This window comes from Terrapene carolina, unplaced genomic scaffold (genome assembly GCF_002925995.2).
Source record: "Terrapene carolina triunguis isolate 2854851 unplaced genomic scaffold, T_m_triunguis-2.0 Scaffold96, whole genome shotgun sequence".
Lineage (NCBI taxonomy): Eukaryota > Metazoa > Chordata > Testudines > Emydidae > Terrapene > Terrapene triunguis.
This window is the reverse complement of record NW_020664447.1, coordinates 12,725,486-12,739,101: the sequence shown is the minus strand read 5'-3', so window position 1 is coordinate 12,739,101 and position 13,616 is coordinate 12,725,486. Positions and strand designations below refer to the sequence as shown.

The 13,616-nt window shown below is 38.4% G+C and overlaps 1 protein-coding gene across 1 annotated transcript in view; it reads right to left on the bottom strand.

The window, feature by feature from the left end:
- MPPED2 (metallophosphoesterase domain containing 2) overlaps nucleotides 1–13,616 on the bottom strand; it is a 131,570-nt gene that overhangs the window by 113,000 nt on the left and 4,954 nt on the right. The window contains exon 2 of the mRNA XM_024194937.2: nucleotides 12,517–12,760. Within this exon, the coding sequence (XP_024050705.1) occupies nucleotides 12,517–12,644 (128 nt within the window). The 5' untranslated portion in view covers nucleotides 12,645–12,760. The remainder of the gene's footprint in view (nucleotides 1–12,516; nucleotides 12,761–13,616) is intronic.

Sequence of the window (13,616 nt, the reverse complement as noted above, 5' to 3'; positions counted from 1 at the left end):
AAAAAAAAAAAAAAACCAGAGCATTTAATTTCCTTGAAAGCAATACCGTTAGGACTCCCTTTTCCTTTTTGCCCCGAGAAACTGAATGCTCTACTTACATACACATTTCAAAACACACCCTTTTCTCCAAGGCGTTGAATTTACGATACCGGATAATTAACAACAAATGGTGAAAACTCCAAGAGTTAAAGGTCTTAGTTTTGTTGCCAAAATGGTGTCTCAGATTCCGAAATAAACAAAGCCTGTGCCTCCTTCCATTAATACTGTGGCACTGTCAAGATGTGGCAATACAAAATAGTCTGGCAAAAATACCATCAAAGGTCACAGTGAAAAAAAGAAAAAACATTATAAATAATACCCCTAGTGGATTATTATTTTCTCTCTCCTTTTTTTTTTTTTTTAATTCTCACAGGGTATCTACAAACTTGTATTGCTGTATTACTGTATTTGATCTGTGCTGCCTCATTATAATGATAACATTCCTAGTAGACAAAATAGTCTAGAAACTTAGCACAAGCAAGTAAAACAATCTCCAAAAGATCCAAGAGGTTGCAATATGGATCAGACCTCAACAAGTGAAAATGTTCTTCTTCTCAAGCTATCTATATATAGCGATCCTATCACTATATAGGTTCCGCATATAAAATGGCATTCTTTTCAAACCCACAAACATCTCTTCTTCATATGAAAAGAGGAAGGAAAATCAAGGTAGTATCTAAGGGGATACCATTTATCTGAAATCTAGTCTTTTTTTAATATGAGTTTAAAAGTAGTTTCAGAGCTTACACATCTCTGGGTTTCCCACCCAATTTTTGTGGTTTTAGTCACATTAATTTTTTAAAATGTATTCTCTCCCCTCTTTGTGCAAGTTTGTCACATAGCAACAACAGAGGAAACCAAAAACTGGCTGACTACATTGAGGAAACAACACCCGAAGTTGTACAAGTTTTATATATATAGTTATATATATAGTTAAAGTAGAACACCCCCCTTGTATGGATGCAGTTATATTAGTATAAAGATGCTTATATCTGTATGGTTTAATCCCCATGGGAAAGGGAATAAACTATACTAGTATGTAACATCTTTATGTTCTTATAGTTTAGTCCATACTAGGTGTTGTTCAGTAAGAAAAACCACACCCTAAACCAACATAGTTATACTGATACAAAAACTGTGTGCAGTCCAGGTTTGAAACTTCCCATACATTAAAGCAGATCAAAAAAATCCCAAAATGTTGATGTTTTCAGCAAAATTTTGAACTCAAAAGAAATTGCAAAAATTGTTTCATTTTTTGACCAGCTGCGCTATACAATTGCCATCAAATGCACAAAGAAAACAAACTGAAAATGTGGACTCCCCTGCATTCCACCCCAAATATTTGCTAGTTATGGAAATCATAGGTGTTATTTTTAACAATACAGGTAAAAGAATTCCACTAAAAAGTGTGACTGATAAGTTGATGAGTCCCTTTAAACTACTAATATTGCTATATAGCCTCTTAGAGGCTGGTTCTGCTCCAATGAAACCAATGAGGGTGTTACCACTGACTTTAATGGGATGGGAGGAGGACAGAGCCCTGAGTTACAACAAACTCTAAATTACATGAAATTTGAATTTCAAACACACTACTGTTTCTCCCAAAATTCACAGCCTCACCCTTTATTGCCTTGCTGCATTTGAGGATTTACAGAAGGGTTCTTTGTTTTCCAACTGTTCGTCAAAAGCAAACATGACATTCACAAGATGGATATTCTAATATAATTGAAACCTGGTGAGTTTTTGCTTTGTGTCCTCTAACATGAGTATCAGGGAAAATGTACAGTAGTAGCACCATTGCCTCCCTGCAAACTGATACAGTAGCTAAACATTTAGGAATAATGTACTGACCCTGCTGCTCTCAGTCACTGCACTCAATTCCTTACGCCACAGAAACTGTAAATGTGGTAACTAGCAAGTTCCTGGCTTATAAATGCATCAGATAAGGTCCCTCTCACATACACATTCTCTCAACCCCTCCCCAGCAGCTATCCTCCTAGGAAGGAACAGAACTAGTTACTGCTGAATGGCTGTGTGCTTTTCAATCCAATGTACTGGATATAAGGTAATGCCCAGTACAATAAGTCAGGGCTCTGCTGTGAAGGAGCCTCCAGTACCATCTCTTCTTGTCAACATCTATTTGGGTCTTTGTAGCCCTAATGTCAAGCAGCATACAGAGAAGAAAGGGCTTGGAATAAGAAATACAAAAATGGAGATAAAAATAAATCTTACAAGATACCATGGTATAATAGTTCAAAAGGGAAGAATAATCTCTTGGTAAAAACAAGGTAGGGTTTTGGTTTTCTTGTTGTTACTTATTTTATCCGTATACATAATGATACATGTTTAAAATATGCACATTATAAAAAAGAAGGGCAGAAATTTCTTCTGTCAGTGAACAGTACAAAACATGTCAGCGCTGACTTTTCCATGAAATCTAAAATTACACACAAGAAGCATGTCTATGGAGAAAACTTCTTGCTCCTCCCATTTCAGAATATTTCCTCAAATTTTCCTTTGAGAAATGTTTTTATCTAAGGATCTCCAAATCCTTTACAAAAGGACACCCTTTTGGGAGATAGGGTGGTATCGTTCTAACTTTAGACATGGGAATAGGAAGAACAGACAGGCTGTTTGATACAAGACTATCCATGTGTTAACAGGTCAATGGAAGAACCAGGAAAAGATGGTAAGATCCTGATTCTCAGGTCTAGCTGAGTTTCACAAAGCATAAAAAGGGCTACCTATATTCTGGGGCCAGCTATAGGCTGCTCCGGTCCCAGAGTGACTCAACATTCCAGCGACCAAGAATAGTCGGAGCACATCCACATGCATCTTGCTCAACACATGCTCCCCTGCCCTAGCAGCTGCAAGAGAGATAGATCTACTATGCAAGAATAGTACCCATTGGACGGATCTGTTGGTTTATGGCCCCTACTCTGCTGGACTGCATAAAGGAACTCTTAACACAATGAAAACTCAGGTCCCCAGGAACCTTGACTTTCAGTGTCCTGCTTTAAACTTTGGGGAAGTACATCTTTGCATGCTGGACCTCTATTGTATTAGATTCTATAATCTTGTTTTGCAATGTCCATTGAAATAAAACCATAAAAGATCTAGTTGTGTTTATTACACAGCACTTCCTGTTACAATGTTTTTAACTTATACATATTTTCCCTTTTGGTCACTACCTCTCCTGAGGACTAGTACAAAATTCCAAAATGCTGCACGATAAATAAGGTCACTGTATTGGATATGTCTTTGCCCTATAAATAGAAGCAACAAAAACACAGCAGGCTATCTTTATATTGTTTATTTGCATCAGACAAACCTTAAGAACTCAGGCCTTGTCAGCTCTGCATCAAAATTTAAAAAATTATGGCAAGAATAGGGTACCTAGTGTCGTTAGCCAAAATGTACCCTCTTTATCTGTTGAACAGTGAGTTATGTTCCAGTTGGTTGTTGCGCTCCACCTCACAGGTGGCTGCATTTCCATGGTGTAATATGTATATAGTTAGTGAAGCACTTTAGGATCTTTTGGAATGAATGCTGCTAAGTACATTTAAAATATCCTTAGTCTATGCATATTGTACAGCTCTGCACAAAACAAATGAGAAACAAAAGAAAATCGGGGAGGGGGGTGTCAAAATCAGGCATGGTAAAGTAGGAACAACATCTCTGATATAAATGGGATTTCCCCTTCTTATATCTCATTTGAATTTGGCCCACAGATTACATATGCCAATATTTCAAGGATTAGTACATACTGGAATCCTTTCTAGGGACTTGGAAAAATCTGGTCTGAGATTTACAGGTGAATTAATTCACCTTATGACACTCAGGAGATTCTCTGCCTGACTCTGGTGCTGACGTTTTCAGCTAGCACTTGTCATTTGTGACAACACAGGTAGCCCCTAGGCCAAATTTTATTATGTCTCTGAATAGGTAACTTTGCAGCATTCTGAAAAGATACATGCTTTCAAGAAATTCCCCTGCCCTATGATTTTTCTATCATGTCTGAGAAGCTTTATTACCTAGGGTCAACATATCCTGAGAAAGACATTTTACAGAATTCAGAAATAAGCAAAAACGTTCAGGTACCATTTGAGGAGAGGGAAGACATGCTGCCCTGAATTTCTAGGACCCTACAACAGAGCTCCTGCTCCACAGCTGGCTCAGCAGTGAGTTGTTTGTTTTAACCTCTGTAAACGTTGGTAGCTCAAGATTTGAAATGCAAACTTGAGGGTCATTGTGTAAAATATTATTTGAAACTGATGCTTGCACTAATGTTTTGATGTTTCTGAAACAGTCATGCAAGAAATAAGCATGAAGGCTATGTGCAGTTACATTACAAACATACACTCATTGCAGGGCTCTCCTTTAGTCTCATTTTAGTTTGCTTTTCTAATGGAGAAATTCAAGCAAAGACACATAAAATAAGAGGCCGGGAATCACTGCTGAAGTACAGAGCCTCTGCCAAACTTGGGAGATCCAAAGCATGCAGGAGTCAAACTCCCTTGTCAGTTCCACAAGGAGTGCCATCTCCTCCCTACCCCTCTGCGGAAACAATCAGGCAGTAGCTCTAAACATACAGATAACAAAAGGTCAGATTGTACCTGCCTGATCCTACTCTTCATGCATGAACGGAGGGGAGGGGTCTGCTGCCTCCACAGCAACATCCCTGCCTTCCTGGTATTTCTGGGTTCTATGCTGGAGAGGGGCTTGGAAGTGCCGCATTCAGTGGGGATGAGAATACTGGTCCCATGAGGCAGTCAACTTTTCTATTGAGCCCTTTCACAATAGCAAACCCCTTTTAATGAGCTGTTCCAGGCCGTACTATGTTGGGACGACCAACAATCTGGATGGTGACATCAGCTGGTGCAAAGCACATATTTGGCTTGCTCTTGTCTCGTATAAATCTTAGTGGATCAGCAAAATCTGTGAGTCAGACTCATGGTTCCTTTCATACACTAGTTTAAACCTGCAAGTGACCCAGGCCCCATGCTGCAGAAAAAGGTGAAAACCCCCCAGGGTCTCTGCCAATCTGTCCTGCGGGGAAATTCCTTTCTGATCCCAAATATGGTGAACAGTTAGACGCTGAGCATGTGGGCAAGACCCCCTAGGCAGATACCTGGGAAAGAATTCTCTGTAGTAACTCAGAGCCCTCCCCCTTCTAGTGTCCCATCTCCAGCCGTTGGGGATTTTTGCTACTGACAGTCGCTGATGCGCCACATGCCATCACAGGCAGTCTCTTTATAAAGCTGCAATGTTAAAATTGATGTGAAGTGCCTTACAAACAGAAAGCAGAGGGAATACTTTTTTAAAGAGAGTTTAGCACAATATACTCAATGTAACAAAGGGTGTAATCCTGGCCCCACTGAAGTCAATGGCAAAATTCCCACTGATTTCAACAGCGCCAGGATTTCACCCTTAGGCGCCAGTCCTGCAAACACTTATCTCCATGCTTAACTTTAAGCATCTGAATAGTGTGAATGACTACAGATGTTTTTAAACTTCTCCACATGTATAAGTGCTTACAGGACTGGGGTCCTAATTTGAACTTTAATAATGAAATTCAAATCTCTGAGCTATAAATGATAATAATATGAATACTTTTCACTTCTCTGGCACATCCCATTTAAGGATCTTGAGGTCCTTTACATACAATGAATTAAACCTAACAATGTCCTTGTGAGGTAGATAAGCACTGTTATTCTCACTTTACAGATAAAGAATTTTAGGCACAAAGAAATTAAAGGAATACTGGCAGGTCCCAAACTTTGATTTTATAAAATAAGTGATTAAAAATTTAAGAGTAGTAGTAATGCTTCCATGACTTTAAAAAAAAAAAACCCCAGTGGAACAGATCTTTTACAAACAAGTAAAAATGACCATATTTGCAGTTCAAATCCCATTGTTCTACTATATGAGCACCAGAAAATGAAACGGACACTGACTAAATAAAACTGACTAGCCTGTTTTCACTGCCCTGATTTTGCAAACACGTTCAGGTGTGCAAGCCCTGGTCTACAATACAAACTTATGTTGGTATATCTATGTTGCTCAGCGATGTGGAAAATCTGAACTTTACCAAACTAACTCCCAGTGTAGACAGCATTATGTCTACTGCCTCTCGGGGAGGTGGAGTAACCTATGCTAACAAAAGCCACAGAGCTGTAAGTGTAGGCAAGCCCTAAGTGTTTGCAGGATTGAGCCCTAAATGTAGTGTGTTTGCTTTTTTATTGTTTTGTATTGTTTGTTTTTTAAAAACAGCATAAATACTGAAAAGTAAATACTAAAAGGTAAATCCAAGCAACATACAGATTGACTTCAATAGGAGCTCCAAGCACTGAGTGGCTGTTGGATCAGCTCCCTATAAGAAGAAAAATGTAAAAGATCCTACTTTCCAAGGTTAACTCTCTCATAATGACTGTGGGTTTAACAATTTAGCATCCCAGTGTAAAGGAAAGTTTTCCAGCATAATTACATTACCACTGTTATAGTGACATAACTTCCCATGTGGACACCCTTATTCCAGAATAAAAGTGCCTTTTTTTCAGTTTACCTTGTGTCACTTTGGTGGGAGTATATGCTAAACATAAGAACGGCCCAACTGGGTCAGACCAAAGGTCCATCCAGCCCAGTATCCTGTCTACCGACAGTGGCCAATGCCAGGTGCCCCAGAGGAAATGAACCTAACAGCTAATGATCAAGTGATCTCTCTCCTGCCATCCATCTCCACCCTCTGACAAACAGAGGCTAGGGACACCATTCCTTACCCATCCTGGCTAATAGCTTTTAATAGACTTAACCTCCATGAATTTATCTAGTTCTCTTTTAAACCCTATTATAGTCCTAGCCTTCACAACCTCCTCAGGCAAGGAGTTCCACAGGTTGACTGTGTGCTGTGCGAAGAAGAACTTCCTTTTATTTGTTTTAAACCTGCTGCCCATTAATTTCATTTGGTGGCCCCTAGTTCTTATATTTTTGGGAACAAGTAAATAACTTTTCCTAATTCACTTTCTCCACACCACTCATGATTTTATATACCTCTATGATTCCTCCGCCCCCCACCCCTCCCGTCTCCTCTTTTCCAAGCTGAACTGGAAAAAGGTATTCTTATTCAGGAATAAGAGTATCCACAAGCGGTGTTATACTAGTATAATGATAGCAATATAATTATACTAGTAAATTTTCCCACGTAGACAAGCCCTTAGGCAAGTTTCCATCGATTGCTGTTGTACTGAGATCGCCACCTTCCTTACTCCCAAGTGGTGAACTGTCCCTTAAACCATACCATACATTTAACATACTAATCCTTAATGCTTATATAGCACTATTCATCTTCAAAGCACCTTAAAAACAATGACCCCATTCCTGCAAGCTATTTTGCATGGGTGGACCTTTATATCTGGGTAGAGCCCCAAAAAAGTAAATGAGGATCTGTCTACATGGACTAATTTGCAGTAGCAGAACCTTCAATTAACAAATCCTCTCAACACTACTGTGGAGTAAATAATGGGGCTGGTCAAAAAATGGTAAGTATTTTCCATGAAAAAAATTAAAATAAAAGAATTGACTTTTTTTCCCCAAAAAAGTTTTCCTGGAAATTTGTGATCTTTTTGTCAAAACTAAACAAAAAAAAATCATTTTTATTAGGCACTAATTGAACATTTTTCAGTTTGGGTTTTTCCCTCCCCTTTCCAATTTCACATCCATTTACTCTCTTTTCAAGATGAAAATAAAAGCGGAGAGGAGAAAGAGGTCTGAACCCAGAAAATTAAAAAAGTTTCAGTTCACTTAAAATAACAATTTTTTTGTTTCAAATCGAAACATTTTTTATTCTTTTCAATGAAAAATTTAAAAAATGAGTATTTCTGTGAAAGTTTTCATACAGTTGGACAATTATTATTTGTTAATCAAAAAGACCACCCCTAGTGAATAAAACTGAGGAAAGGAGATTAAAGGTGGCCTAGAAAAAGTGGGGTGAGGGTGTGGGAGAGGAGGCCTTTTTTGTTTTGCTTTATTATTATTGCTTGTGTTACAACAACACACAGAGGCCACAAGCCACAATCAGAGCCCAGAAGTGCTGGGTGTTGTATAATCCTTCAGTTAAAAAAAAGTTCTGCCCCAAAGAGCTTACAGTCTACATAAATGATGCATGTATTTAAAAGTCTTGAAGGTCATTTTATTTTGTAAAGATTTTTTTCTTCCATGTTTCTTTATTACATTAGAAATATTCAGTACCTTGTTTTTCCTAAATTATTCTATGGATGACTGGAGAACTGGTAATGAAATCACAATTATCAAAGAAGTGAAACTTGTTTGAGAAGGAAAGAGATTTTTATTCAGTCTGATTACAGCTATCTGTGTTGTATTTGTTTTTCGGTTGGTGTTCTGTTTTGTTTTCTTGGCTGGCCAGCTGGGTTTTTGATACCTATTTAATTCAAATACCTAGTAAGCAAATGAAAGGAAAGTTATCTTTGTCAAAGTTTCAATTAAGAACTATGAAAGATTTCAACCTATTTCTCAGAGTCCGCCAATGAGACCTCCAGCAGAATCAGGAGGGGGAAAAATATATTCTTGATACTTTTAACATTTTAAAATGAGGAAATAGAAAAATCTGGGGGGAAAGCGATCTTTCACAGCTTCTTTATACATTCTTAAGACGCAAAAAGGGACACAAATGCAATTTGTGGTGTTTTTTCCTTAGTAAAAAGAACAGGAGTACTTGTGGCACCTTAGAGACTAACAAATTTATTTCAGTCTCTAAGGTGCCACAAGTACTCCTGTTCTTTTTGCGGATACAGACTAACACGGCTGCTACTTTGTAACTTTTCCTTAGTAGTTTCCCTTTAAGCATGGTACAATCAGGTAGTTTAGTCCAAAAACATAAAATGAATGGATTTTACAAAATGCAATAGAAATATTTTAATAAATTCTTTAAAATATTAATGAAAAGAAGTATTTTTGGTCTCATGGTGTCTGCAAACCAATCACTGCATCACTGTGCACACATACAGAACAATCAGACCGTGAAAAAGGCCTTGTGTCACCTGCTCAAAGTGAAGGCAGTGCAAAAATTAAAAAAGCATAAATGGGGAAAATTATATTAGAGTTGTACAATTCTTGCAGTTTAGTAATTAAAGCTGCTATGAGTAACAACAGTAGACAAATGTGGGTTTTGGTTGGTTGGGGTATTTAATAAATGACTTTTCACCTGACAGTACCCCTTTAGAGCACCTCATCCACAGCCACAGGAAGTGTCAGAACCGGGATTAGAACACAAGAGAAACTGTTTTCAGAGTAGCACCCATGTTAGTCTATATCCGCAAAAAGAACAGGAGTACTTCTCTGTTCTGTGCTGATTTCACCATGTGTCTCTGTACCGAGACATCAAATGGAGGGGGAGGAAGAAGAGGTGGACAAAGTCTAAGGAAACAGTAATCATGTTTCTGATCTCATGCTGCAGTTTTACACTGATAAGGTTCCACTGATTTTTAATTTACACCAGTGTGAGATCAGAATCAAGCCCTATGAATGCAAGAGACATGTACGCAGCTCAGGCAATCAAGATTAAATTGTATTCAATAGTCCTTTAAGCCTTGTCCCCAACCCTTGCCTTCACACACAGAGGAATACACACACAAAGGAGGAACTGAGATGCGTTGCACACACATAATTTTGAAAATTCCTTGAGAAGAAAGCCTGGGTGCTAACATGACAGCTTGGCCTTCAAACTGAGTTCTACCTTAGACTATGGTGTTTAGAACAAGCAAAGCAATATACCAGTCCATTGGCATGGGCTTGTATACTCTAGTATGCTCAATGCTTGTATACTCTTTTGTTCGTTTATCAACTTCCCAACACTCTTTTATTAGGCTGCATTGTAACTTTCCATTAACAGGAAGAAAAAAGTTCTTTGAACTCTTTATAAAGAGGCATTAACAAGATAGTGCAATAAGAAAAACAAAGCTGCATAAAAGATTGGCAGCTGCAGCAGTGTGGCATTAATACAGAGACTGAAGGGTAAAAAGAGCAGGTGTGCTTTTACAGAAAGGTTTTTTGATTATTTTTGTCTTTCCCAATTTTCTTCCCCAGATTTTTTTGCCTGCTGATCCCCCGACTCCTGTGTATGCACACAGCTTCCATTATAACACCCTGGAAAGGCAAATGAGCATCCTTTTCTGAAGCTCTCACTTTTCTGTCACTTCTCCATGACCAGAGACAACTCCTCTGTCCTGATTATTCACACTCACAACTCTGGTGACATATTTACCTCATCACTCGCCTCTGCACCCACATCCTGTCATTTCTTCCTCTATCACTTCTCTAAAATCCAGCATTTGCTCTCCATTCCTAATGCCAGAATTTGCCTCAACTTCTGCAATCTTTGGCTTTCTGCACTTTGTAACTCACCTCACTCACTCTCTTCCAGTTTAGTCAAGATTTTGGTGCAAAAATCATTTCTTTCTCCCATCACTCCATCCCTTTATCATATCACACCCTTCTTTTATGCTTACATGTTGAAATCAAAGCAGCAACATTGTAGTTAAGAGTCTGTTTTCATTTTCATTATGTTGTAAATTATAACCTCAGTTTTTTAATTCAGACTAGGGAGTTTTTCAAATCCAATGAAACTAAGATATCTGCCAAACTACTTCTGGCTTAGAGATGCACAAAAATATTAAAATTAGAGATTATCATTATTATTATTATTATTATTGCCTATTTCTAGAACAATCAGAGATGCATTCTGAAAAGTAAATTTTTTTTAGTCTTTCAGCCATTTTCAGGACCTTCTGAAATCCACAATAATTTCCTGTTGCATTCAATGGGAGTTAGAAGAGGCCCTTCAAGAACAAAAATTCTCTCCAATCTACAGTCTGGATCTTGATGGGTTATTCTGAACTCATTCTGTACATAGAAATTCTATTGATATTGATGGGAGTCAGCAGGGCAGCCTGGAGTGCAGAATGTGCAATGGAGATCTGCACTGCTGATAAGAGATCCACACTGTGGAGCAGAGGGGAGAGTTTTGCCCTGAAAGCAGAGTAATATGATCTTTTCAGCTACAACAAAATTTAATTAAGGTAAACATTTGCAAGTTTGGGAAGTGGCTACTCTTCTGAACTTAATCCTTTTAGAAGCTCCACGGATGGTTTATGATTTTATGAATATTGTTACTACATGAAGTCCCAGGAGAAGGTGCTCAACTGTTGGATTGTCAACCTCTTGACAGGATTCTGCATAGCAAAAATGCTATGAAGTGGCATGCTACTTTAGCACTTTTACTATGCAAAGGCCCTATCAAATGCAATAGCGTGACAATGTGCAAAATCCTGGTTAACACAGGGGGCCCCTCTGAGGTCAAGAGCCGTCCCTTTTGTTTTATAGTTTAACATACATTTGAGGCTATTAAGAAAAAAAGAACTTAAATAGAAATAGCTGATAAGGATCTGACTTAGCCAAACAATGGGAAGGAAATTCAGAGTTAAAGCTAGCACTTAGTTCTTAGCACTCCCCATTGTGCCTAGATACTATATTGTAGAATGATTTTACAAATCATACAATACTAAGGGATAACACCATGAGGTAATAGGTTTCAGAGTAAGGAGGTAAGGAGCCTTAGATCTGAATTTCCCATGCTTTTGTTGGTTTAAGTTCAGGCCATGAACATTATTTTAACTCGGTATTTGTATTTCTTGGGACTAATTGTTCCACAATCTCTGAATCCTTGTTGTGAGTGGAATACAGCATGCGGCACACGTTCCACTCACAACAAGGAGGACAAAGGATTCAGTGATCAGAGGACAATTAGTCCCAATTAGGCCTATTTTGCAGCTCAGTGTAAAGGGTGGGGGAAGGGTGCTAAAATTTTAAAGAAATAGGTCCCTCCGGCAAGTTACAGTGAGATCACTAAAGTTACAAGTGAACTTCAGACCCTGGCACCTCATACACAGTACTACATTCTGATGAGTTTCACCAAGATTACGTCTACAGTAAAAATGCTACAGTGGCACAGCTTCGCTGCTGCAGTGCTTCAGTGTAGATGCTACTTATGCCGACAGCAGGGATTCTCCTGTTGGTGTAGGTAATTCACCTCCCCAAGAGGCAGTAGCTAAACCGACAAAAGAATTCTTCTGTTGACCTAGCGCTGTCTATACTGGGCGTTAAGTCACCTTAACTATGCCACTCAGGGGTGCAGATTTTTCACATGCCTGAGCAAGGTTGTTAACCCAACTTAATTTTCTAGTGTAGAGCAGGCCTAAGTCTGTGCCATGCTCTTGGGAAGGCAAAGTCAGTAGCATCTAGAGGTGATGGAACACTATTTGTAAAATATATTACATAACAAATATTGGCAGTTTTCATCAAGTGGTTTATTTGACAAATCCCTTATTCTAGCTTTCAACCAACTGTCCAATTGACAGACCTCATTTTAAATTAGCTTCAAAAATCAAGGTTAATAATACTTACATATGTACATGTGGAGGCTGGAACCTGCTCTGGTTGATGTTGTAGTGTGTAAATGCCTGGGTTGGATTTGAGCTGTATTCATCCACTGTTACGGTAACTTTGCCTTGTGAAGGAATTCCATGAGCCATCCTTCCTCCTTATAGACATGAGCAATTTACAACTTTCCAGAGTCAAGAATGGCGGTGGGCATTGTGTTCCAGCCAACTTCTGAACCCAAGGATCTCCTCATCAACACTACAGACTTCTACAAAAGGAAGAAAAATAACACAAGAGACAGTGTTTAAAGTCCCGAGATGCCAAAAAGATCAAATTATGGCTGTATTTCAATCTAGTCCTATGCTGATATCCTTTGGAAATTTCTATCTACATATTTCTAATGTACCCATTTATTTTAGTATCTAGCCACTAAAGGTTAATTATATCTGCATCTTTTTCTAAAGCTTCCTCACTTTGCACTGTTTTAAGAACCGTTGTAGTATGGATTGCTTAAAATAAGACTTTGTTTACACTACAAAATAATCTGTGTGGAAAGCCCCAGCTAAATGCCCTATATTTACTATTCCTCTTAATTTTAAATAAACATCTAGTGCTAATTACAGCTGTGAAAGTTAATAACTGGGCCTAACTTCATGAAGGTCAAATGGCTCTTGTCAAATGCCTGCACCCTCTTGGAAGCACAGTTAGCTTTACAAAGTTGGTTACATTTCGTCAGATCTTTTGCCAGCTGAATATAAGACAGCCCATCTTACAAAGCTGTAACAAAAGGTAAACCACTTTGGTTCAAAGTATTTATATCTGTCAGAAGGAAAACTGGCATTTGAGCAGCATTACCGATATACTCATTCTACCTGCAACAAAACTAAGCTTTCTACACACTTTATGTAATCAAATAGTTGTGATTTATTTGCTACTATTACCAGCCTTCTCTCAGTGCACATATATAATTCTATTAACTAGAATTCTACATACATATACAAGATAAAAGAAAAACATGCTTCTCTGCCTATACACACACATGCCTAAGTCACTCACAATATGCCAGTCACTAAAATACCAACACCTTTTCTGGTGCACCAGACTTCATCAAATTCTAGTACACA